This window comes from Scophthalmus maximus, chromosome 1 (assembly GCF_022379125.1).
Source record: "Scophthalmus maximus strain ysfricsl-2021 chromosome 1, ASM2237912v1, whole genome shotgun sequence".
Lineage (NCBI taxonomy): Eukaryota > Metazoa > Chordata > Actinopteri > Pleuronectiformes > Scophthalmidae > Scophthalmus > Scophthalmus maximus.
Genome location: NC_061515.1, coordinates 4,243,947 through 4,270,803, shown reverse-complemented (window position 1 = coordinate 4,270,803; position 26,857 = coordinate 4,243,947). Strand labels below are relative to the sequence as shown.

Sequence of the window (26,857 nt, the reverse complement as noted above, 5' to 3'; positions counted from 1 at the left end):
CACACACACACACACACACACACACACACACACACACACAGACTTTTTGCTCTGTGAGTAAACTTCGGAGGAACTGAAGCGTCACTGTTTGCTCTTCAATCACACACCCACACATCCATTTCAGTAACGTCCGATTGTGTTTTTCTCCTCCGTCCATTTCATGCGCAGCCGACACCCACATGAGCAGAACCTCGGCAACAAAAGGCCCAATGTCTTTAAAGACAACACACAGTGGACGGTCACTAAATGGACCATCCTTTTTCACGACACACCTCAAAGCTGTTACTACACTCGTGTAGTGACCTGTTCCCTTAAAAGGGGGGGGGGGGGGGAGGTGGCCACACCGAGGTGTTACAGCCCCTTTGTGGGTTTATCCTACCGGGTGTTAAACATTCCAGATGTACTTTAAAGGGAAGTGATGGCCTGGGAGGGCAGGTCCTGACCCAACCCTCCAGATCCATGAGAACTGAATCTTTTAAAGGCTTTTTCCACAAGTAGGAAAAGGAGGAAAACCAAGCCAACGAACAAACATCACCAATGTCTCCCCCATCGGTCTTTATCAAGAACATTGTCTGGGTTTTTCCTGTGTGTAATTGAATTCCCATGATCCCGCTGTTTGGAATTAATCTAATCAGAGTACTTGTTGCGCTGAGAGCTCCCGATGTCCCGGACCGTCCTGTGACAAACGGCGAAACCACAGGGGAGAAGACGGGGCAACTCACCTGAAACACAAAAGGACAAGAGAGACACACACAGAGTATTAGATGGATCAGAGCTGTGGGAAAACAAATATGACATTCATAACATCTACAGACGGGTGAAAATCACGTACGCCAACAGTTGGTTCATCTTATCAGATAAACTCTACTCAGAAACACGGAGACAAAGACGTTCTCTCTCATGTGTGTTGCATTAGCAGAGCACGGCGGGAAAGACACGTGCAAACACGTCACTTCAATCCAACACTGCGGTCTTACGAGAGAAATGAATCACATTATCATGTTTCAAAGTCGATCTCCTCTAAAGGGATTTTAGGGAACAGACTGGGTTTTGATCTCATGAATCCTGCTGCACGGAAGAGAGAGAGAGCGAGCGAGTGTGACTCGGGTTCACTGGCGAATATCACCATCTACTGGACAAACGAGAGAGAACTATCATATGACATTTTAATTTCTATTATATATCTGACTGTGGCTATTTACAACTATAGAGGGAACGCAGCAGGGGCAGAATATACTGCAACAAAGGACATTTACAGATTTGAAGTATTTGTACTGCAATTGTGTGTTTTCCATTTATAGCTACTTTACACCTCAATTCATTCTAATATTGTTCATTTTTACTCTACTACATTTATCTTTGTCTAACAGCCGGAGTTACTTTGAACATATGATTCATCGATCACAATATGTTGCAGATATATAAACTACCCAATATTATATGTATGTATGTATCCAGTATGACCAGCTACAACCATGAAATGATGCTTGTATGTTTATGAGCTGACAACAACAATAATATCAATACATTGTTATAACGCTTTATAATCAAATGACACAGCCGTATCTAATAAGCAAGTTTTCAATGCAGGACTTTTACATGTATAGGAGGAGTATATTAGTTTAATAGTTTCCGACGACTCCTACCACCAGAGAGAAGTTTCCAGAATACCCAAGTAACTGCAGCCGCTTTGCTCTTTTCTATCATAACATCTAGAAGACCAATTGTTTTTTTAATAGGCACTTAAAATGCGGGACAGAAACTTGAGGTTCAACACAGTAACCACCAGGGTCTGATCTGGTGTCCGACCTGCTCAGCTATTTCCGATGAGATTCCAGACATTATACTGTATCCTCCGTGAAACGGGGTCAGGGCACCCTGGCCTTCGCACTTGCCACCCACCACGTCGCCCTGCTACTGTGCGGGACAGACCCCCCCTCCCCTCTCGAGCAGCCGTACAGTTCCTGCTCCAACCATCAGCCCCCGTAGTGTTTCTCATGCGTAACCGACCCTGTGATAAATCCTCACCTTGTGACATCAGTGATCGGCGGAACATCCCGCTCTAAAAACAGGAGCTGTCTCACTCCTGGAACGGTTTTCAACAGCTGACCGTCACTGATCGCGTGTTTATGGTGAATATTTAGGGTGAGCACTGGACATGATACGAGTTACTCTTCTGTTGTGGTTAGGATAATGACATTTTAGTGGGCAGGTTAAAAGGGTTTTATGGATTTACATTCCACATTCTGCTGCTACTTGAAAGGCTTATGTCTTCTTTTCGGGGCATTACACTTTGACCAACAGAGGAAGACGTTAAACAAAATATAATGCAGAAAAGATAAGAGTATGAACACAAATACAATAGAACCACGTTTGTGAAAACATATTCAATATTTTTCAGTTCAAATCACAGCAGATGATTCAATTCATCTGCCTTTTATTTTCTTTATTTGTAGAGTCATTTTGGCCTAAAAACAATGACAGAAACGTGTCAGGAAGTGCCAAAGGTGATATTAAAAAAGCTGTCAAACAGGGTCGAAATTGTTGTAGATTAATAATCGGCTATTTCACCTGATTGGTGATATGAAAAAGCGTAGATTTGGGGTATATGATGACTCCAAATTCTGTCAAGATGTGGTTTATGGCAGGAAATTGGTGCACGGACAGCAACAAATACAGTTGACTTGTTTACGTCATGTTTGATGTTGATGAACATTAAAAAAATATCTATTAAAACAAAGAAAAAGCAGGATGTGAGAGGAGGCGCAGTCAGACTCTCCTGCAAAACATCCCGTCATCGTCACATTTCCTGAACAGACAGTTTGTTGCCGGACAAAATATGCCGGTCAAGGACAACATCACGTGCCGAGCACAAAGTCTGTCCTCTAGCCATAATTATCATCCTGGAACACAATCCCTTCAGTGTCAAAAGGAACGTTACTGTATCATTCATTGAAAAACTGGGACATCTTTTTCATTTCCAAAGGGACGTTATAGAGGGAAACATCACCGGGTCCCATGATGATCTTAGCCGTTACCTTGGAGAGTCAATGTTACCTTAACCATAATCGCTGTATGATCAAAGATCTTCTGGACACAGAAGTTTGACGAATGAATCCTATCAAGGTCCATTTGCTTCAGAGCCTCGTCTCATCCCATCTGTACATGAGGCGACGGAGTTTTGATTAGTAAGGTCCATCTGCTGATGACGACTCTGAGATTGACAAAAGTTATAAGTGACTGTATATATATAATATTCTGTGCAGCAAAGGCTGTGATATCCCGACTGCTGTCCCCTTTTTAACAACGCAACCGCGACGACAAGCCAAAGCGCATTGCACATTTGGTTCATGCAGGTGCAGAAGCATAAAATGCTAAAAATAAAAAAAAGGTTTGAGTGACATAAACCAGAGGCTGTGTTGATCAATTAATTCCCATCACTCGTCTCTGCGCCTATTAAAGTGACGCACGAGAGGCAGCGGACGGTGCGGGACTGTATCTTAGTGCGGAGACGACACAGACCACATCGATCCGATGCCGTTTCCGTTTTATCTCCGCCGTATCTCAGGTGACAATTCGGTCACATCTTACCGTAAAATGAACGTAGCTCAAGAATAAAGGACATGAAATGATTCGGCGATAATCAAACCTGGTTGATGAGCCGCTGTAATCTCCCACCTAAACAATAGAGCGGAACCAGTCCTGTGTGTATAGTCGTCATCACTTTGCAGCAACCAGGTGCCATTTGAACGTGATTTAATAATGGTAAACACAGTGGACACCCATGAACCATGAAGTCTACATATGCAATAGACTATTTTGGCCACACACCAGCGGGGAGGTGAGTGGAACCTAACACACACATTACCACCAGTGACGGAAAAACACTGGCAACTGCCGGACGGACATACAGTACCTCCACCAGCCAAACATTCAGACAGTCACACACATGGACTTCTCCCTCTGTGGGAGGTCTTTTGAATCGCCTGCTGGAAGCTCAGTGGGAACTTTTCCCTCGGTAATCCCAGAGAGAGAGAGAAAAAGAAAGGCCCTTTGAGTGAGAGGAAAATCCTTCCTCTGCGGGCTTGTGGACGGAGAGAGTCAGCGGCACGGCAGCGTCGGACTGGGCCGAGCGCGGGGAGGGTAATACACCGCACACACTGCTGGACCAGGGACATAAACTGCCAAATGTAGGGAGGCGGAGGGCGACGACAGGACGGTAAATATGCGCAGCAGGCGGCGTGTGGCCACAGTCATCGTGCATTCACTGCAGAGCTGCACGTTGTGCAGGTTTCCGTCACCTGTGATGCAGCATTCTGAAATCACATTTGACTGTCAGTGACGTGACGTGGTAGAACATAGCGATTTTAGATTTCTGATTTAATTGGGGCTCTAATTGGCTCTTATCATTATTCATTTTTTTCTGTTTAGCCCTGGTGGCTCATGCTACGATATCACTTTGCTTGGAGACACACAAGTCATTCCCCCTACACCGCATGTGAGGCAATAAAAACCCGATACCAATGACCCCGACTCTCAGGAAGCACCGTCTCCATCTGTAGGTCTGACCCTGCCTGCGACTGTGTGAACATGCTTTGTGAAGATTTTTAATTAGTAATGTAATTGTTGCAATATATTCACAGCTTTTTACATAAAGGCTGGGGATGAGCGTGTGTTTGTGTGTGAGAAATTAACGATGGGTTCATGCGTGACTCAGTGTTTTGCGTCTTTGTGCGTTGTAAAAAGTAATAATTAGACGGATCATAGATTCTAAGCATTAGGGGTTTAAAAATGCTAAATGTGGAAAAGGGGAGTGTCCAATTTGCAAGGGTCTCCGTGGTGGAGAACTATAGTGTTTACAAGTGCAAACGTAGAAGATATTTTTTATTAAATGGTGATACAGCCACCTCTCCTGTAAGAAGAATAAAACAAACTCCAGACATAGACAAAGGAAAATAACATGTTTTGAGGATCCGTGTGAGGACAATAAAGCTTTAGTCGCCTCTATCACGTTGCACACCATCATTACAGGCTTGGAAACATGTCGTCCTGTGTTTTTCTGCAAGCACAAACAAGAAAACCAAACGGGCTACAGAGTCTGGATTACACACTGATCCGGTGACAAACGCATGAAGATGAAAACAGGAAAATCCTATAGAGGAGCAATGAGAGGAGGTGGTTGAGCCTCACAGGGTCTCTTCTTCATTAAAGAAGACACCTTGCATGTACGTATTGCACTGCATTAACTACGCCGAGCCATTCGGTTGTGTGTCAGCACCATTCAGCACAACTTCTTGGGTAAAATAATATTCACAAGCTGTTTTATTATTGTTTATGATTGATGGGGACCGTACTCTCTTTGGTACTACCAAACAAACATGGTGGTATGCTAAATATACTGTAGATTACTTTCATTTAAATGAGCTATTAATCTGTTAATTATCATTCTATTTATTAATGAATGATTTAGGTCAAGAAAATTGCAAAAAAGAAAGAAAGCAAACACAAGATGATGCCGCCAAAATGCTCAAATAAATTCAGTCTATAACTGAACAGAAAAAGCATAAAATCCTCATGTTTGAGACGCTTGAACACGCAAATATCAGGATTTTTTTCTTATTTTTGGAAACAACAACAACAACAACAACAACATCTCCTTTAGTTGATCAATACATTGTTTATCTCAGCACAGACTTGGCATCATTCTGTGGATCTGTTCTCGTTACTCCGACAACGAGTGTCTGCAGGGAAATCCCTCCGACACCGGACTGGACAGCAAAAAACATTCGCATGCATCCCCCTCAGGCCGTCCACATACTCTGCTTCACAGTGATGCATTCATTGTTCTGTAGATGCATAATGTCATGGCTTCATAGCTGCTGGATGACTTGACAGTAAGGAACTGCAAAACACACGCGTCTCCATTTATCCTGTCGAAGTTACATTTGCAAATTGCAACCTTATCAATCCTCATCTGACAGAACAAACAGTAATGTAAGGTGACCAACTGACACATGGGAGGGGGGTGGGGGTTCAGGCCATAACCGTAAGTTGAGGGTTAATAATTCTCCATACACAACCCTCATTTGTGCTTTTCGTAACCATATGCACATATGCAAACGTGTTTTTACCGCGTCAGTATAAAATATATCAGTGTGTATGGCTGTATGTCATAAAGCTCTGAATTAATAAAACATGCACAGATTAAATTACTACTTTGGCACGTGAAAAAAAAGCAGTAGTGTAAATACAAAATCATGGTGCAGCGCCACAGATGATCCTGTTGGTCCATGTGTTGCCACATAAGAACAGTCGCTGATTTGCAGCATTAGCTGCAGCCCTTCGGCGTAACCAGAAAGCTGATTAAAATAGATAACTATACGTTCGGCGGCACGGCGAAAATATGACAACGGACAACTGTAGTCTCCTCAGACGGACACCTGTTACGTGTCTGCTGCCGTGTGAACACTTTGACCTGTGCGCGGTCCCACCCTCCGAAATGTCTCCCGTCCTCCCCGCCTGCTCTCCACCTGTATCACTTTACCTCAGCTCGGCTCTACCTGCCTCCTTTCTCTCCTTCCCAGCTGCGCCGCTGTTCACCTAACGCACGGCAGAGAGAGTCTGTCTTACCTTTGCTCGAGGAGAAGGACTCCATGCTGAACATGTTCAGCGATGCAAACTTTTGGGACATCCGAGAGTCGCAAACTCCCCCCCCTCGCTATCTCTCTCTCTCTCTCTCTCTCCTTTTTTTTTGATCTCAGTGTGTCTCGCCGGATCTTTGACTTTCTCTCGCTGTCTGCGTTCCTCCCCCGCTCTCTCTTTCAAACGCGTCACGCTGTGTAGATCAACAGAATGGGAGCCCCCCCCCCTCCTCCCACCTCCTTCACAGGTCAGAGCCGCCCTTCATAATAATACCTCTGTTAGAGTATGTGTGTGTGTGTGTGTGTGTGTGTGTGTGTGTGTGTGTGTGTGTGTGTGTGTGTGTGTGTGTGTGTGTGTGTGTGTGTGTGTGTGTGTGTGTGGCACCGAAGTGTTTGAAAAAGAGCTAAAAATTTCAGCGCCGCGACAAAGGCAAACAAGGGGGCGTGAAGTTGGAAGGGCTCAAAGAACACGAGTCGAAGGGATCAAATCAAAATGTCGCACTGTAAAGCGCTTTCGTGGCTCTGCTGGTGTGACGCGTGAAATGTTTCACTCGCAGTAATTAAAGTCCCAGCAGAGTACCCATGAGGCCCAATGAAAGGTTTTCAAAGAAAAAAATGTTTCCGACATTTACACCATCCAGTGTGTCGTGATAGCGCGTCGCGGAAATGAACCAAAAGTCTTTTTGCTCTGCAGACATGCGGAGTAAAGGAAAAAAGAAAAGTCTGGGCGACAGAGACAGCAGTCTCTTGTGATTCAAGACAGTAAGACCACAGAGCAGCGTTTAAATCCACCGGACTGGACCCACGCCACATAATGTACTCTGAGCGAGCCTTTGTGCGGACACTTCTGGAGCCAACAAAAGAGCAGGCGTGCATGAGTTGTGCAACACAAAAGAAGGGAAAGGGCGTGTGTATGGTGTAGGGGAAAGAGAGTCAAAGCAATATATGTATTCAATCAGATCTACTCAAATTCATCACCAGGCTCCCAATGTCCACACTGGTGAAGTTGGACACATTCAAGTTTGTAGAAGTCCAACGTGCACGATGAAATATGTCCTTTCGTGTACAACAGTGTCAATAGTCGCGTCCGGCAGGTGTTGAACTGACTGCGCTCGGTGCTAAAGGTTAATGGTTAACACGCATTCTTGAATTGCAGCATTGCACCACACACATTAACCCAACCTGGAGATATCGAGTAGCACCCAGGAAGGAGGGAACTGTAAGTAAAGGCCCGCCGATGAAGCTCCGGTTACATGTGGCTTTTAAACGTGGTTTTTCTGGATATAATAATTGCTTTTTTTTTTGAAGAGGATGAATGATAGACTTTATAAAAAGCGGAAGCGTAATGTAGTAGTTCTACTTTAATTGTATATAAGAGTGTAGACACACGATGCGGACGCCTTTATTGAGTCTAATGGACCCACTTATTCTCCTCAGCAGACAATCATGAACGAAAAAGTCGTTATCTCTAATAATATTCATTTAATGACCAGTCAGGCATACGTTTATATAATTATATGTTTGCTTTTCCTCATCTTATATCTGTATCTTCTTTCTGTGCATGTTGCTGGGTGTGTCGCCTGAACTGCAAAGATATATCACTAGGGATTCATCAGAAGACAAACATGCGATACTTTGTAATGTAATATTTTTGTAAGAAAAATAGAAAAAGAGACATTCGGAGACTACATTGAATTACACAAATGTGGGTAAATCCCTAAAAGTAATTCTGACTAGTGAAATAAATAAATAAATAAATATCTTCAAATCTGGGACTTTTAGCATCTGGAACTCAAACTATGCATTTGCAATTTTGTCTCACGCTAATGATAGTTAACCTTGTACTTGATTAATGTTACATTTCACACCACTGTGCAAACGTTAAGCTAACCTGTGCATCATCTCTCCTTACACTATAACCGGGACATTTGCTGATGCCGGCAGCTAATAGACTCTGTCGACCCCTGTCCAGATTTATTACCAGAACTGCAGTGAAGCGTTTCCAAGTGTCTGCACTGGTTAAAGGATTACATCCCTTCCAAATCCAGAACACGTGATCTTAATTTATTGAGACTGCTGTGTCATGACATTTTTTTTCCGGACCTCCTTCACAGCTTCCCAGTGAACCACTGAGTTTGTCTGATATAGTTTCATCAAATGACAGAAATCCACCTCACTCAATCATTTACAAACGATTTTCTAAGACATGCACATAAACATGCAATCAACAACAAAATCATCCTCATATTGTATAAAATCACAATATTCAGCAACATGTATGTTATACTATATATTACAAGCTGCACTCATTTATTTATTTATTTATTTTTTTAACGATCAAAGGATTATGAGTAATAGAGAGTCTCTCGTTCAGGCCCGCGGAGATTCATCATCAACTCTGCTTTCAGCTCATCGTTAGTTTGTTTGTCTGTTTGTTGTTGTGGGGGTTTTTTTTGGTCCAGCAGCTGCATTGTTCTGGATCGCTCACAACGCTTGCCAAAGTGCAGATACAATAAGCGACAAGCTGGAAGACACAGTGGAGCAAGAGCCGGATGGAACAGACCAAACAGAAAAGGAGAAAAGGGATGAAGAATGAATAGTGACGTTACTCAATGTCTGCTGGGTGTTCACTACATTATAAGGTTAGCTTTTGGTGCTGCCAACAATTTTCCAAACAATAACCCTAACCCAAACAATAAAACAGGTTGAACTAACTGTTTTCTGACAACCAACAAACCCACCACCCACGGCCTTTGTGACCCTGATGGGGACACACACACACACACACACACACACACACACACACACACACACACACACACACACACACACACACACACACACACACACACACACACACACACACACACACACACACACACACACACACACACACACACACACACACACACACACACACACACACACACACACACAGGGCTCCTTCTCCCCCTCGGCTTCTGTTTGGTCACATTTACCATGAGGGAGACGCTGAGTCGAAGCACAGCTGCTGAGCTGTGTGTTGGATCGGCCGTACACCCCAATGTGAGGTCTTTCCCCCATGGGCCTCACCGTCACCGCAAATAGTTCAACAGCAGAGAGGGGGGGAAACTTACTGCCCATGATGCATTTCCCAGCGGGGATGCAGGGATAATTATGTCACAACAGGAATGTCCTGAATAGTGCACAAATTGCTTAGAGGCATTGTGGAGAGACGGGGGTGTGGAACCTGACGCGAAGAGGGGTCTGTGACAAAGAGAGAGCCGATGTGAAGACAGCAATGTGTTACTTTTGCATGAAACTAAAACATGTCAACATGTTACAGTTCATTGTCACAGTGGGAAGGTTTTGGATTCAGTGCTGATGAACCATTCAAGACTTTGGAATTACTCCCAAATGGTTCTATACAAGGAAATGTGTGAGGAAAGAATGGAAAGGCTGTTCCACAAGTCCCGCGATCCATTAGTCCTGTCTCGCTGACCACCTCCACATCCTGATGATAATCTGCCTATGACCATCATTCATATCTCAGCAGCTCAATACATCCTAATGTCTGCCGGGGGGCAGAGGTCAATAAGCGCTGACGAATCACACGTTATCAACTGACCAGTTTTATAATGTGACACTACGATTTCCCACAGGTCGTCATTTTGTTTTAGCCAAATAGTTCAGGCATATGGCTGCGATCACGAATAATGGGGAAAAACGCCACTTTATTCGTGGTGATAGAGAGTTGCAATTGTTAAACGCTTACTCCACTAAAGAGGTTATTTAATTTTAAAGAGGTAATCACTTCCCGTTGCTCTTGAAGGGCTTCTAACCAAACAGCCCTGCCCGCCTGCCTGCGGGACACTCCCTGCTTGAAAGTTGTTGTACGAATTTGTTTATTTAAGCTGTCGGGTACTATTCACTGAACCATCGCAAATTTGTAGATAGATTTCAAGATACACGGAAAGATAGTATCCGAGTTCAGCCGGTGGTCTTTGAGCGTCAGTGACACCAGCGGCACTATTAAAAATAATGTTCAGGAGCAAGAACCTCAACATTAAAGTGATGAAATCATCACCGTGGCAACACCAACTCCTGTGAGATGCGGAGGGACAGCAGCTCAACAGACTCACTGTTATTTCCTGGGGAATGAAAAGAGAAAAAAGAGGCATGGAAACATTTCACATCATGACTCTAAAACAATTCTCTCGGGAAGATCGCCGTTAACTGAGGAGGATCGCGATTTGCAGGGACATTGAACTTGGTGTCCCAAGACAACAGCGTGTGGTCAGAACGTATGAGTCATTTGTATGTGGTCAGAAATGTCTCTGAGTCATTTGTTGATCGTTCATCCTTTTTTTTTGGTGATAAGGAAAACCAAATAAAATAGGCCCAAGACATCAGGCGAGTGGCCGTCTCCGAGGACTGGTCAGTGAGTCACCTCCTGTCTGGATTAACATCTAGCTGCTACCATGCCAACCGTGGGAAAAATTTAACCCTAGCTTTGAATTTCCCATGCACAGGCCCAGAGTGGAGAAAAGCTCACAAGGCCTTACTGTATCTGCATACTCTAGGTTCAAGGGGGGCTGCTGCAGATCATTCCTTCGGGTTCAAGTTCAACGGTCCACACGCAGTAGTCCGTTGCCAAGCTGCACAGACTCATAAAATGTGTCCTCCCAAATTTTTATCTTGTAAACTCGAGGCCGAGGACTCATCTCATTCCTTTGACGCGCAGCTTTTGTTGCCTTTTTTGGCCTTTTTTTCCTTTTCTTTTAGCAGCCAGCTGCCTCGGATCAAAGTTGCATTACATTCATTTTTTTGTCCAAGCCACCGCAACACTGAACAAGCAAACATCCATTTCAAGCAAAACGCAGCCCACGTTGAGTCACGCGTTTTATGTCTTATCGCCATTCTCCATTAAGGCAACTAGGACTTCCTGAATCTTTAAAAAAAACCCTTCCTGTCTTTGTGCTCTCTGGTGTCTTCAGTTGCTCTGACGTCAGACATGGGTCAAAAACAGCAGCACTGGACCTGGACATGGTGTCATTCACAGACTACTAGACACTGATGGCTCTAAAACTAAAGGAAGACAAAGTAATAAAGAAGTTGCTTCGGACTTGAGGGGAAACTCCTGTATTTTAGTTTAAGGTTATTAAATGACAGCACAGAATTATCACAGCATTAGTTCAGAGAGGTTATTACAGTCAATGTACAGGAGCAGGTACTGTAGACCATTGGCAACATCCACCTCTACCCTGCTGCTTTGTCTTACTGGTTCACTTCTGGCAGTGCAACAGAAGGGGGCGCTGTTCTGCCAACACAAGTTAAACTAAACAAACTTAAGTGGCATGGAGAATTGTGTTAATTACGGAGGGTAACAAAGTCGTGTGTAGATTTTTTTTGTATTACTGATTAATCTATGGATAATGTAGTTGATTATTCGAGCGGTAAAATTGTGAAAAATCTCGATCGTGTTTCCCAAACCCCGACGTGATGTTTTGTTTTGTCCACAAACTGAAGATATTGTGTTTACTTTCACATTTAAGAAGCTGAAATCAGAAAGCTTTGACTTTTTTGATTATCAAAGTAGTTGGTGATTAATTTAGTAGTTGATCGCTAATTGATTAATTTCTGCAGCTCAAGTGTAGATTAACAGATTAGCATCAAATGCCTCAGTCGTGCCTTCACCAGCTGCTTGGCCTCCAGCTGACTGTCCAGTCTCATTCATACTGTAAACCAGGATTTACACCAGTATGAAAAACATTGTGCTATAAATAGTCAACTCCATAACACAAGTGTCTCTGAATTTGTTATAATGGTGGAGAGAGAGTAAGTGACAAATGACTGAAGGGAAGATCTCTGACAAAGTTTGGTTTAAATCGAGAATCGGCAGCAAAACTTTCACATTTACAGAGTCTGTTGATATAGAAATGGAAAAGAGAATAATAAGTATTAGCAAATATGTTCTGGTTATAGAATCTGTGGTTAAAAGGGTCATGTGTAATTTGACAACATTTGGACTTTCTGACACTTGATCAAACAACATTAGGGAAAATCTGATGACATCTCTTTAAGTTTTACTAAGTAATGTGGTTCAATGGTTATCACGTCTCATATTTTATAGAATAGACTTTTGGTGAAGAGCCTGAGAGTCTGACTTTACCTACATGGCTCTAAATACAATGAGAAATTAAAGAAACAGGAGAGGGGGAAAAAATATTTTTCAGTTGAACTGCTTACAACTCAAGTCATGAGGTTTTGGATCGATTATGTGAAAATTGAAAATATATTTTTAGTTGCAGTCCTAACCAATGACATCCTACGCAGAAAGTGTTAGACAGAAATGAATGACTGGATGGAAAACAACACTGCGGGGAGAGAAAATCTGAGGACTCATCAGCATTCACCTTGACACAACACACCAACTAAAAACACACATACACAACCATTTGTCTCTCTCATATCCAAACACACTGGTCAAGGTGCCACATTGCGGAGTCAACACACACAGAGCAGGTAGCACGTGTCACTGTTGCAAAAAGAAAATGACTATTGCATTCAACATTATCCCAAACTGTGGCGCCGCCTCATGTCTGGCAGCAGACACAGGCCTCAAAGTGTCCTGAATGCAAACAGTGTTCGTTCCCCCTGTAATCAGCACACTGGTGATAATGGGACGGGGCCAGTTTGTTGCTGGCACTGCTCATCCTCGTTCACATGAATGCACCGCGACGGCAGCGCAGATGGGGAGCGGCTTCTCACGCAGACCCGACAACGTCGTTATGGGAAAATAATAGCGGCAAAAAATAGCTCATAACACCTGGGGTGCTGCGTTCACTGCCCTGATGTCATACCATCGTTTCTCCTGGTGGTTTAAATGTGAGAGGTGAAATCCAAAGATCAGCATCAATGTCAGGATGGTGTGAGACCATTACTCATTACACAATAACCTGGAAGCCCCCCCCTGCCCTGGACTCCCTGTACCCTCCGTTTGAATGACATCACTCCAGACTTGACAAATAGCACCGCGTGTCACCTCTGCCACGGATTCTCCTGTCCAGGAAACAAGAGGTACAGAAGGCTATGACAGAAGGAAGCTCCCTGTACGTAAGAGTGCTCTCCGAGTTGGAAAATGGGGGAATGGATACGGTGTCTGAAATTCTTTGGCCCGGTGGCACAGAAAACAGGGGAAATGGAGGCAGGAAGACGAATACCTAGGTCAGGGAATTCCCTGTTACTCTGATTAGAGGTAGAGGTGTGTGTGTGTGTGTGTGTGTGTGTAGGCGGTAGTTTGCAGTGGGGACTCAAAGAACATGCCGAGGATGGAGACAAACCATACAACATTTCCCGCATAATAAAATTTATTCTATTATATTAGGAGATAGCAAACACACACGCACACACACACACGCATGCACGCACACACACACGCACGCGCACACGAACCTCACCCTATTCCTCAATTTACATTCTCGCACTCTAAATGGACTAATGGAAAGTAAATGTATGAAGGTTTTCACAGTGACTTTGCTCTTGATCAGCAATGATGAACAAAAAATCATTTTAAGAATAAGAGTGGTTATCGATCTGTATGTTGCTGTCACACGCAGAGTGGGCACTATTAATGTCTCAGTCATTGGTAGCAATGCTTTCTCTGTTAACTAAAATAAATAACACTTGTGGGTCCCATTTCATTTAAAATCTGTGCAGTGCGGGGGAGGAATTAAATACTCGCCTCTACAAACGTTGTCTGTTAAACTCTACTTGTCACAGGTCGGGTGCAGCGTGACAGCAGGAAGCTTCAGTTCCTCTCCTAAAGCAAACAGCGGCTGCCTGTGGATATCTGTTACGAGGAGGCCCGTGGGATTTTCACGCGGCTGCAGCAAGCGCAACTTAGACCGAAATCGATTCCGGGATGAGCTGGAGAGACACACGTGACACTTCAATTTTAAAAGGATCGGATTAATGAGCAGCAAACACAGAGGTGCTCCGATGTGACTCGATGTCCTCGTCTAATTTTGCCCTGCGGTGAGATCCAATAAACAGTTTCCCATTAGCGTATCTTTGTGCGCGCGCGCGCGCACACACACACACACACACACACACACACACACACACACACACACACACACACACACACACACACACACACACACACACACACACACACACACACACACACACACACACACACACACACACACACACACACACACACACACACACACACACACACACACACACACACACACACACACACACACACACACACACACACACACACTAATTACATTAAGGTTTACAGTGGGGCACTGATGGGGCAGGAGACCTGAGACTTCATGCAGTCGTCATCTCTGACGTTATGAACTGTAGCGGCTTCTCCCACTGTCTGGTGCTGAAGCAATCGGGTGATTCAACATCATGCATGAGATCACTTCCTGGGAGAAAAAACACAAGGGGCTGCTTAATGGCCGGGGTCAGTGTGGTGTTCATTAATCAGGAAAATCAATGTGACCACCTCAGCCCTACACCATCAGTTGTACCCTGACAGGCACCACCCTACTACTCCACCCTGCACGAGGAGGCACCGTGACACCATCAGCTCATGTTTCGTCTCGCCTCGGACCTTATTGGTGACTTCATTTGTGAGTCTCGTAGAGCTGCGACATTTTCATTAGCGATTAATGTGCCGTTTATTTTCTCAATTAATTCAGTTGATACAATCTTAGTAAACACAATGCACAATAGCCTGAAGTTACTTCATTCAATGTTTTTTTCTCCATGTGTTCATTCGCGTTCTTTTCTCATAAACCCCAAAATATCATATTTACCAAGAACAAGGCAGCTTTTCCTATTTGAGAACCTAGTAATATCATATTTTTTGAAAACATAACTAATAATTTAACATTTTCTGCCAATCAATCAATCAGTTAAACAACCAACTATTGGTTTGTATTAGATTCAATACATTTTTGGACTCGCGGCCATTGCTAAAATCCTCCATCTTGAAGTTCTTCTGAATGTTTCACATTTTTGTGCATCTGTTGTTGTTTGTCTTTTGTCTCATATTGCATCAGACGAGGGTTGTTCTCTGGTTAAGATGCTGTTTTTGTTTATCTTCATGTGGAGCTTAGGATGGCAAAGAAATTTGGTACATTGTGTTTGGTTCTTCATGTTGATAAAAACAGGACTTTTGTCTACTGTTCTTGTAATCGTAGGCAAGTATGACTTTCCTTTATGTTTGTTTAAAGGCTGCTTAGAAATGAACCTGTCAACTCATACCAGTTACACCTTGGACTTCAGTAGCGCTCGCTCCATCTTATCTTTTCGGTCTTGGTCCTCCACCAAAAGGCCATTCACAGTTTGAAGCAGCCCACAGCTAAATTCATGTCACTCACCGTGACACTGACAACAGAAACTGGACGGGCACGTGTGCATAACTTGTTCTGAGAGGTCAAACCTGACGGGTCACATGCTGAAGAGATGTAACTATGGGAACGTGCAGGGAGATGTAAAAAAAAAAAAAGACAACAGACACTTAAAAAGTGCAAACCACCTTTGTTATCAGGCATTCCTTCCATTCCCCGTTTTATGTGATAATCAAAAGACTTTGTGCTCCATCTCAAACCGCCTGTGTCACACACACAGACACACACGCCCTGACACACAGAGGTACAGGTGATAAAAAGTAGAGCTCACCACTAACTTAGGCCGAGGAAAAGCTAATGTTCAACTTTGCATGGTGGGTTTGCATGGCAAATGTGAGGTCAGAGCGTAGACGTGAGTCAAACTGCGTGTTTTCACTACTATACTCAGTGTTTGTCTCTGTGACGCAATTCTCTTTGACAAGCGGCATCAAGGTAGAAGAGAGGAATCCAGCACACAGACAGGAGGAACTCCCTCTCCGCTTCTATCCACAGTTGCTATCCGCCTTCAACATTTCTTTCTCATATGGAAACATAATTCAGGAGATGAGTTAAAATTATCCGAGCTGGGGTATGTTCAGAGATTCCACTGCTCCTCAAACAATACCAGAGTCAGACACCCCCTCCCTGTCTTCCTTCCTACAGAGACACAATGACACAATAAAACCTCATTCTTCGGTGTCCGGCCTGGTCATTTTATGTGAATGCCACACGCTTGTGATTCAGTGAATTGAAATCAAACTGTACAAATACCTTTCAGAGTAGTTATCTCTTGTTGGATGGACCTGGAGTTGTCCATCGTGACTTTCTGGCCTCCTTGTGAAGGATGATGATTGTGAATGCTGTAAATAGTGATGAGGGATTCAAAAATGTCCTTCCTGTTTGGCACAGCTGACGCCGGAACTGATGCCTTTTCTCAGATTCGATTCCTGTGTCTTAAGTTTAAAGCAAGTCAAAGTCCGCTCTGTCTCTCTTTGGTCACTATCCTCCCGTCTCTGCCGCAGCAGGTCTGCTGACCAGGACGCTGCTCTGTTTTGGTTCCTGTAGTACACCATGTGCACAAACACACACACACACTCCCTAACAGCGCGTCACACAACCACACACACACACACACACACACACACAGACAAACACACGTTTCGCTGGGCAGGAATCTAGACAGCGCTAAACTCCTCCCTCGTCTGTCCCTCCCTCTTCTACCTCCTATTTCACCCAAAAAACCGGCTCCTCGGTCTGTCGGTGCACCTGAACCTGAGCCAATCACAGAGTCGAACGGCTACCTGCTTAGTTGAAAAAAAAGCCCATCAAGATAGAGCAAGAGTGGATTAGCTATCAATTAGGGAAGGAGTTTGTAGAGAATTCAGTTGAACAGAATGGGGTGGGTGGAAGCAAGTTCTATTGATTTGTTGAGCAGAAGACAGAGAGGAAAAGACAGTGTGTGTGTGTGTGTGTGTGTGTGTGTGTGTGTGTGTGTGTGTGTGTGTGTGTGTGTGTGTGTGTGTGTGTGTGTGTGCGTGTGTGTGCGTGCGTGTGTGTGTTCAGGCGGACCACACCCTGCTGTAATTCCCAGGATGAGCCGGCTACAACTGCAAACATATGGAGAGATATTATAACTCTCCCTCTAATTTCCAACCAAACAGGCTTAATGCTAATTACACGTTAACCAGCTGTGAACACGTTTCAACATAATGACACAATGAAAAGCATGAAAAGCATGCTGTCAATTACAGTCAGATGCACTCTGATGATAATTGTATTACTTTGCAAATGCATAAATGTTACGCAAGTATGTAACTGCACATCAAAAACAAAGTAAGAATGAGTAAACATGCTCTCCAGGACGACAACATAAGTATTTTCCAATCTGACGTCATGTGGTGACATAATTTGTCAATACATATACATATATATATATATGTGTGTGTGTGTGTGTGCGTGTGCGTGTTTATCGATTGTCATTTCGTCTTTGCAATATTGAACCGTGTTTTCCGCTAATTGCAGATTTTCCTAATATGCAGATTTAATATAAAGCTGGAAAATCCTCAGAAATGGGAACAATAACTAGTTGTATAGCTTCGTAGCTGGATGCAGGCTAAACTGTGTCAAACAGCAGACAAGTGTTTTTGCTGCTATAACTTCCTGTATGTGTTATCCGACGCATTGTGCTCCACGACAACTCTGGCAAACATCTAAAAAGCCCATTTGGATCAAAACCCAGATCTACTGCAGCTACTACACCCCCAGTGTGATGCAGCAGAAGCTTTTTTTTCTTGTAGAAAATCTGCTGAAAAGCTTTTGATGTGAGAGTGAAACTGGGACAAACTTAGTTTTGGATTTGTTCCCAACAGGCAATTTTTTTTTTTTTTTGAATGTCAGAACTATCCTTTGTAAAATAAAAATAAAAGACTTCCTTTTAACCGAGCATCTCGCTGACATACATTGTAAACCTTCACATTATGCCTCATCATCACCAAAGGAAGCCCTGCTTGTGCCTCGAAGCACACAGGCCGCAGCCAAGCACCGGGGAAATGGATTAAACTGTACCAAATCAAAAGCATAACACAATACACGAAGGCTAATCAATGCTTCCACTAATAATCAGTTTAGGCAGGAAGCCTTGTTGCAGAGATATGATTTGATTCAGCACCAGTATGGCATATCTTGCACATAATAAAGGACGTCTGGAGGAGACGACTGACGGGGAAAATGGAAGTCTAACTGTTCTGCCTTGTCTAGGAAAATTCAATCGTGTGTGTGTGTGTGTGTGTGTGTGTGTGTGTGTGTGTGTGTGCGCGCGCTATTGGGAGTATACAGCTCCTGGTAGTAACTGTGGCAGCCATCTCTGAGGAGAGTACGAGGAGTATTAGGGCCAGTCATAAGAAGAAGAAAAAATGAGGGGGAATATTATTATTTTTTTTACATTTCGAGAATAACGTCGAAAATTTGTGACCCGGATGCACTTTTCCGCAGCACCAACCTACCGGATGTTGATGTGTTGTTAGCCCGTTTGCTAAGCTAACGCTAGCTGCTAACCGAGCTGTGAAGTTGCGACAGGCTGCATGAGGAAGAGGCGATGCGGTGACAGCGGGTGTTTGCAGTCGAACGTCCACGCGTGTCCTGACACGACAACGTTCGACTGCAAACAACCGTTAGTGGATTTTGAGAGCCGCGCCGTAAGCACCGTTAGCCGCGCCGCTAGCGAAGCTAGCGTAGCTTCGCTAACGTGAGTTAACGTGCGACAGCTGAACCGGAACCAACAACACGGTCGTTAAGGGCTATTTCGACTTTATTGTCGAAATGTTAAATAAATAAATATTTAATATGCCTGTTCCCGTTTTTTTTCCGTAGGAGAGACTTATACCGCACCAGACTTTCACAACAGAAGACAAAGAGGAAATATTTAACTCAACCGGCTCCATAGGAACCCACTCGGGCCTTGGTTCCGACACAATTGGACCAAATCACTCGTCATGTTTCTCAACATGAAGCAATATACAGTCATACAGCATATTCACAGAACGGTTAGAAACTTGTCTACACCTTAATATCAATCATTTCAACCTGTATGAAACACTTTTAAAACAACAAGCAACCAAATCAGCATATCGCATAAACACAAAAATGTCACGTCCGATATGTCCACCTGTGACAGTCGTGATAGTCTTTGCTCACAACACGAGCTACATATCAACCAAAAGCTCAGAGTTCACCGATTCCAATGGTGTGTTTATTATAACTCTCCGACCAGCTGTCGAAGAATACGCATCCGAAGAAGAGCGAACAAAAATGTTTGTATATTTGGAATCACACATGCTACATGCTAAACATGAAGCTATGAAGCCACATGGCGTCAGCACAGAGCGGGGAGACGCTCGGCTTCACGCCAACGTCAAACCCTCTTCACCGACAGGAAACACAATTAAAACACCAAGCAACTGAGTCAGCATACCGCATGAACACGACAACTTTATATGATAATATATGACCGATGTCAGACTTGATAGCTGCTGCTGCCGACATGCTAACAACACGAGCTACATATCATGCTAACGACTCAGCCTCTGCTGATTCAAACGCTCTCCTTTCTCTAACTCTCAGACAAACATTCAGCTGCAGCCGACCACAGTTCGTATCAACACAGCGACGGACATACATCACGTCTTACCGTCGAAGCATTTGCAGGAAAAGTTGTGTTTTGATCCATGAATCCGATTCCGTTAGCGAGCACAAAGAGCGCTCGTCATTTCAAGATGTTTATCCGCCTGGTCCGTCCTACTTCGACTACAGAGGCGGAAGTCGCATTTCAAATGGCTACGGGGAAAACATTGGGTACTTGACAGATAGCGAATGGTGTCCGTGGGAGGGATTTTCATGGTGTCCGTCGATTCTACTGGCTCTGGCGGTTCTATTGGACGTGTCAATCACCCAGCTTGACCAATGGGCTGCTGAGAGTCTGCTCGAGGGTCTGACCACATGCGTTTCACTACAAAGATCGTTTATGGAGTGACAGATGCTCACCCGTCTTAATTAAAACAGTTCTATTAGATGAAATCCACACTTACAGAGACATGTGGGGAAATTTTTTGCAGTGAGAAACCTCACATGGAACAGAGTCTGCCTGACCATGTCCCCACTAGAGCCTGTAGCTTTGCCCTGATTCACTTTATCAGCATGAAATTTGGCACAGATTATGTTCAGATGTTGTTCTATGGATTTCAAGAGGAATGGGCTTCATCTGCATTATTACATCGGAGATATTCACTCTGAATTGTTGTGTTCAATCTTCATTTACTCTGACCCAAATAACATCTATATTTGATTCTCACCTCTCCTAAAATCTCACAAGTGTTACCTTTATATAGATACCAATATTATTCATATAGACCTTGTAGTTGCAGAGATAAACTCTTCTCATTTGGGGCATGTCATTGTCAAGGAGGGACCTGCAGAAGGGGCCCGGAGCAGAGACAGATGGCACAGTTGTGTGTTTTGTGTGTTGAGTTTTGTCACTGCTCGCTCTAGCTGACGTCAGTAGCCCACTGGACCGGTGCCCATCTCTCTTTTTCCATGTCTTGTCACTGTGACATGTTCCATTAAGGACATCTTCCAGCCAGACAATGGAGTACAAGGATGTTTACAGTGAATTTGATATTAAGAATTAGCAGCACAAGAACTTTCCACACACACCGACCAATCAGAATTTTGCTCTGTGTGTGTGTGTGTGTGTGTGTGTTGGGGGGGATATTTATTGATGATATATAGTAAGTATAAAGTCAGCAATGAAGAACAAAAGTATGACAAAATGAATTTTAAAAAATCAAAGAATAATGGATGAATGGAACTAAATTGTGTTTTGACGCAATCTCATTCAATGACCTGTTTACATCTTCAGAATCATATTTTCCTGCTCAGGCAGCCAAAGCTATTACGTCTACTTCAGCTGCTTGACCTGCAGGCTCGGACATTCCATCTCTGCCATGTGTTAGCTTGCATGTCTGGAAAAGGGAAGCTAGAGTATCAGCGTATTGTATGATGGACTTTATTCAACGAGCAAGAATGACATAGTGTCATAAGTTAAGAGAAGTGATGTTAATTGGTTTCCTATTATTTGCAATAAGGTACATACCCTGAGGAATTTGAAAGCTTGAACATTAGAGACTTTCTCTGGACGAGCCAACGGACTGTCTGCTGGCTCCCTGAACACATGAATGGCATAAAATTGACTGAATATTCTTTTGGTTAGAAGACTTTTTTTTTTTTTTTAAATGTACAACAAAATAATTAACTGATAAGAATTAAGCTTAAATGTAACACTAATACAACTAAATCCAAATCAGGCTGCAAGAATTAATGGCACCATCTTGGCACACCTGGGGCAAGCGACGAAAAATGCAACGCAAGTGTCTTTGCTAGTTTTCAGATGGATTGTGTGCATGTGACGCCCACAGGACACCAGTGATTATGTGCAAAGCTTTTGAACCACTCACCTGGTGCCACAACCTTTTTTTCGACGTTAAACACAAATGCGGATTTGGACTAGATGCACCGTCCCCATGTGCTTTGGGCCTTGAGCTTAGGTCGTAAGAAACGAGTAGAAATTAATCTGAAAAGTACTAAACTCAAGATGTAACGGATGCACAACGACTGTGAACTGAAGTGGGTGACACACGTGTACACCTCCTTGTGATGTTACCAAAATTCAAACGCTGGTAAGGAAAGCTACTGCATGCGTTTGGTCAGAATATAAATTCTGTGTGTCGCACTCTGACTCCTGAAAGAGGTAATGACTCTCTTCTCAACACGGGAAATGAGCAGTGTGTTTGTTACAGTGCTTGACTTGCTGACAAGTCTCGAGTTTATTTGTTTTTAGTAATTAACTGCTTCCGTTACAAGTTCCGTGGGCAGATTTGCTAACACTGTACAAGCCTTTATGCATGGCCCGTAGCTGCGTATGCAATCACAGATAGCGCCTCTAGTTGCAGGAGCATAGCGGAGTCATTGGAGGAAAGAATGGGAATCTAATGGATGCACCTAACTGCTGCATGCGCTAAAACCCTGAGAGTAAGCTGTATCTGATTTTAGTCGTATTGCTTTTGTTGCACATTTATTAGACAGCCTGGAATACTGAGAAGTTCTGACATCGTAGGGTAACATGGCCACAAAGGTAACACGGCAACACATGCCACAATATATAATATATTTTCCTTGTTTAACTTTTGCCCCGTGCCTTACATTTGGAATGTGCTGACGTTTACCTCTGGTATCTGTTTTGAAATGTTTAACAGAGATGTAAGACAAAACCCCTGACCCGCGACTGCTCATATGGTTACACACGGATACAAACACGGCTTACGGTGTCAAACACCAACTCTTCAGCTGCTCAAGGTTACAGGGGATGAATCTTTCAGCCACAAGCGGCGTTTCATAACTGGGTCCTTTGGAGGAATGAGAGTTTTTTGTCACGCTACCCCCCCCAGGCCGGAGCTGGACTTTATTTGCTTCTGTGTCCAGCACAGACTCATAGCAGGGTCCTGCCAATCTACACAAGAGCTCATTCGCAGCCAGGCAGCCTGTAAATTGTTGAGGCTTCTTCGTTAAGGTTTCCGCCAAAGGAATCTTCTCTTTACCTCCCACTAACAGTCTGATGTGTGATGCCTGATGATTTAGTCACTGCAGGGCATGTCGCCTAGATTGGTTCTCTTGCTAGAATCCTGCCCGTCCTTCAGTTAACTGGCTTCTTTCAGCAGTGTCAGTGAGGCCTAAGTGTGTGTGGTTTTATTTTGAGTTATTTGACTCAATGTGCTATACTTATCGGGGGGGGGGGGGGGGGGGGGGGACAGTTAAACCATGTTTGAATTTCCAACTGCATTGGAACAAATATTGGGCTCTAGCACCATAAATTTACCAAAGAAGTGAAAAACTACCAGAAATCATTTCTCCTTTTCAAACAAATGAAGGCCTCAAACTGATTTACAGGCAGCAATAAATTCTACGTTTAGGGTTGAAGATCGTGCACCAAGTGGTCTGACAGAGTCCAAAGATTTGGATTCATTTATGTGTCCTGAAGGAGAATCACACCGCCATACTGACTTCCAGGATTTTTTTCTTTTCGTTTCCTCAATGCAACAGTTATCCAAAGTATCCAAATTGGTATGAACCAGATAGTATTGGATGAGGAAGAGCTTGACCGTACATTTGGATTGTTTGTTTTGAAAAGTTGTCAGACACAGCCAATCGTAATTTGACTATTTGAAAAGGGATTTCCGACCCTGCTGGATGATCTGTTAAGCGCCGTGTCTGAGGTATCACGATGATGCTCTGTCTGCGTCCGACCGGTCGCCCCCGCCGCTGGACATCCAGACAAAACATTCCTTCAGTCTGAGGTCACCCAGCCACTCAAATCTCCGGCCCAATGCACCAGCTTATGGAGCCGAGAGCAGCGGTCAGCAGGAGACCGGCCTCCCCACCGACGGAGAGACTGTCTGTGTTCGCCGGTGATGAAGCAGTTGAGCCAACGGACTGAATGCGACCGATCACAGGGGTGTCAATCAGGAATGTGGCGTGTTGTGGAGGGGATGAATTACTGCAGCCAGAAAGACCGCGTCAGTGTTTTCTCCACAGTTGAGCTGGGTGATGTCCACCGGACTGACATGTTACGATGTTCACAGTGACACATTGCGACTGGACAATGGGGAGTACAGGTTCACTGAGCTCCGGCGCTACTGATCATTAGCAAACATCATTAGCATTTGCAATGCTAGTTTTCCTCGCAGCGTGAGTTTTCTCTGGGAACTCCAGCATCTTCCAACTGTCCAAAGACAAGCAGCTTGTAGATTAATCTGAGATAAATAGGTGTGAATGAAACTGTGGATGGTTGTTTGTCTCCTTACGTCGGCCCTGTGATGAACCGGCGATCTGTCCACGGTGCACCCTGCCTGCAACCCAATGTCCTCCGTCCGCGACCTTCAAAGGATAAGCGATAAGGATGATGGATGGATGGACGTTGTCCTTTTGCATGCTGTCTGCTAACCGATGTCCTGTCAAAGGATAGTTTGTGAAAGAGGAGCAGCTCCACTCTGTAACACCACTGTACAAGTGTTTCTGCAGCTCCAACAAATCCAACAGAGTGACAAATCTTAGCGTCAGAGCGGCGTGTCACCATCAGGGATGGCACTCTCCAAAATGAATTTTCATTCATGTATCAATAAATGCAGCCTGTGGACAACTATAGTTTTGAACCGAGACTTTCAGTACTTGTAACAATGACACTTTGAAGTTAAATAATCAGATACAAGCTATTTAATCAACATTCAAGCAATATGAATAAGCATGCGAACAGACTGGGCATCAGCAGATACCCAATACTACACAGATCTCACACGATTGGTTATAAATATAAAATAAGAAATGAGCCTGGGTTCAACGTTGTGATGACTGCTAGCTATTGCCAATGGCATTGTCCTTCAGCCCTACTTCATAACTCAGGGAATCCACAACGTCATTGTTTCAGCTCGCTCAAAATGATCACAATGTTTACTGAATGATCATTTCTCTGTGAAATCTCACTGCCCCCATGTGTTGTGTGTATACAAAGCTGGAAAAGAATGTGTAGGAGGAAAGGAACGCTTTGTTTTTTGCTGTCCATGTTGACAGGCGAACACCGTGCAGCTGTTACGACCTCCCCGCTGAATTTTCCTGCCATGCCGACGTACTGTATGCGGGACTCTTGTGGAATTCCGGGAATGGAGACAGAGGGGAAACAAGGCATGGAGTAAACGACCCTTTCCTTGGTTTCCTCCTATGCTCCACCCTTCAAGAGCGAAGACCTGGTCCCACGGGGGCCTTCAAGCTGTGTGAGGTCGCTCCCAACTAAAGGGGCTCCCGTTTTGAGATTTGGACGAATTAACCACAGCGAGGCGGACACTGGAAGGTTCTGCTCCGAGTCACATCCTATTTGCAGAGGGGGAGAGAAATGAAAAAAACTTTCTGCAATGGACAGGGAGCAAGCTGGGATCCCCGAAGGACCCACGCCCACTCCCTGACTCAGAGCTGAATCAGGACCATCCCCCGAGGGACGCCGTCATTTCAGCTTTTTTTTAGACCCAGCCGGCCCATCGGCTTTCTGAGCGAGAAGAGGCTAATCCACGCCTTGATTAAAAGATGGTCTTCAAATCCACATACCGAGACGTAACGGTCATCTGCCTCAGCTACCGTCCCCGATCTCCCAGAGATCAACTCAAAGCTTCTCCCCATTCCCATGATTTTTGTTTCTTTTCCTTTTTGTGTGTGTCAGGTCTGTTGTTATGAGGCCAGTGATCCACTAGGGGCTAGTGGATTACCATGTACAGTAAGTAAGAAAAATGAGTTGACAGGAAACCACGTATTGTGATCCTTTCAGTACCAGAAGTCAGCGAACAATCAGGAAAGAAAATGTTCAATGATCCCCTTTTCAAATAGAAGACCACAGTCGAAAGGGTAAATTCATCAATTAGGAATTGTGAACATAGTAATGTGCAGACTTTCATACAGACTTTCACTAAGTCTGCTGTGTTTTAAACAGGGAGAGGTGGAAAACCCCTGGGAGCTGAAGCTGGATACTTACATCAGACTGGAAACACTGTCTGTACCAAGCGATGCCTCCCATGGGCCTTAAGGGAAAGTACATGGAGCAGGCAGTGTGTGTGTGTGTGTGTGTGTGTGTGTGTGTGTGTGTGTGTGCGTGTGCGTGTGTGTGTGTGTCAGTGTGTGTACAATGTATCACATTGTCCGAACAATCATCCCACACTGTTTAGACCTGAACTGTCGGAACAAAACAGGAAATCTGAAACAATTTTCATAATCACTTAATAGTTCTGGTCATTTTCAAGCAAAAGTTAAAAAAATAAAATGCTGCTTTCAGCTTCGTTAGTGTGATGATTCTTTGTCATAAACAGTATGAGATTGAAATAATAATGTGTTCACTTTGGTGAAACATAGTGAAGTTTTACTTTAGACATTTTCTTAAGTGATTCACTGATCATTGTTGGAAATGTGATCAGTGAACGAATCGATGAATCGATTGCTCTCAGCTACATAGCGTCCATTCAACTGTAAGGGAGTCTTTTTTCACACCGTCTCTTATGTGTCGTGTCAGTTCTGACCGTCTCGGAGGCCGACATGAAAGCTCTCCACGGCCCGTCTCAGCTTACACACGCGTCCCTTCATCGAGACAAACTGCTGCTCGGTGTGAAACCAACCACGTGCCCGATCAGCGCTGAGAGAGAGAGAGGACTGCGCCCTTCCTCTCCTTCAAGCCCCGCT

The 26,857-nt window shown here is 44.0% G+C and overlaps 1 protein-coding gene across 11 annotated transcripts in view; it reads right to left on the bottom strand.

Moving 5' to 3' along the window:
• LOC118310757 (plectin-like) overlaps window positions 1-26,857 on the bottom strand; it is a 122,178-nt gene that overhangs the window by 74,215 nt on the left and 21,106 nt on the right. For 2 of the 11 annotated variants that reach the window (XM_047333469.1, XM_047333471.1), the window contains exon 1: window positions 16,808-17,014. The exons of 7 other annotated variants lie outside the window; for them this stretch is intronic. In XM_047333469.1, coding sequence (XP_047189425.1) covers window positions 16,808-16,853 — 46 coding nt within the window. In that variant the 5' untranslated portion in view covers window positions 16,854-17,014. Of the gene's footprint in view, window positions 1-6,630; window positions 6,753-16,807; window positions 17,015-26,857 lie in introns of those variants that run through there. 2 more of the 11 variants (XM_047333468.1, XM_047333470.1) reach the window with 1 other exon arrangement.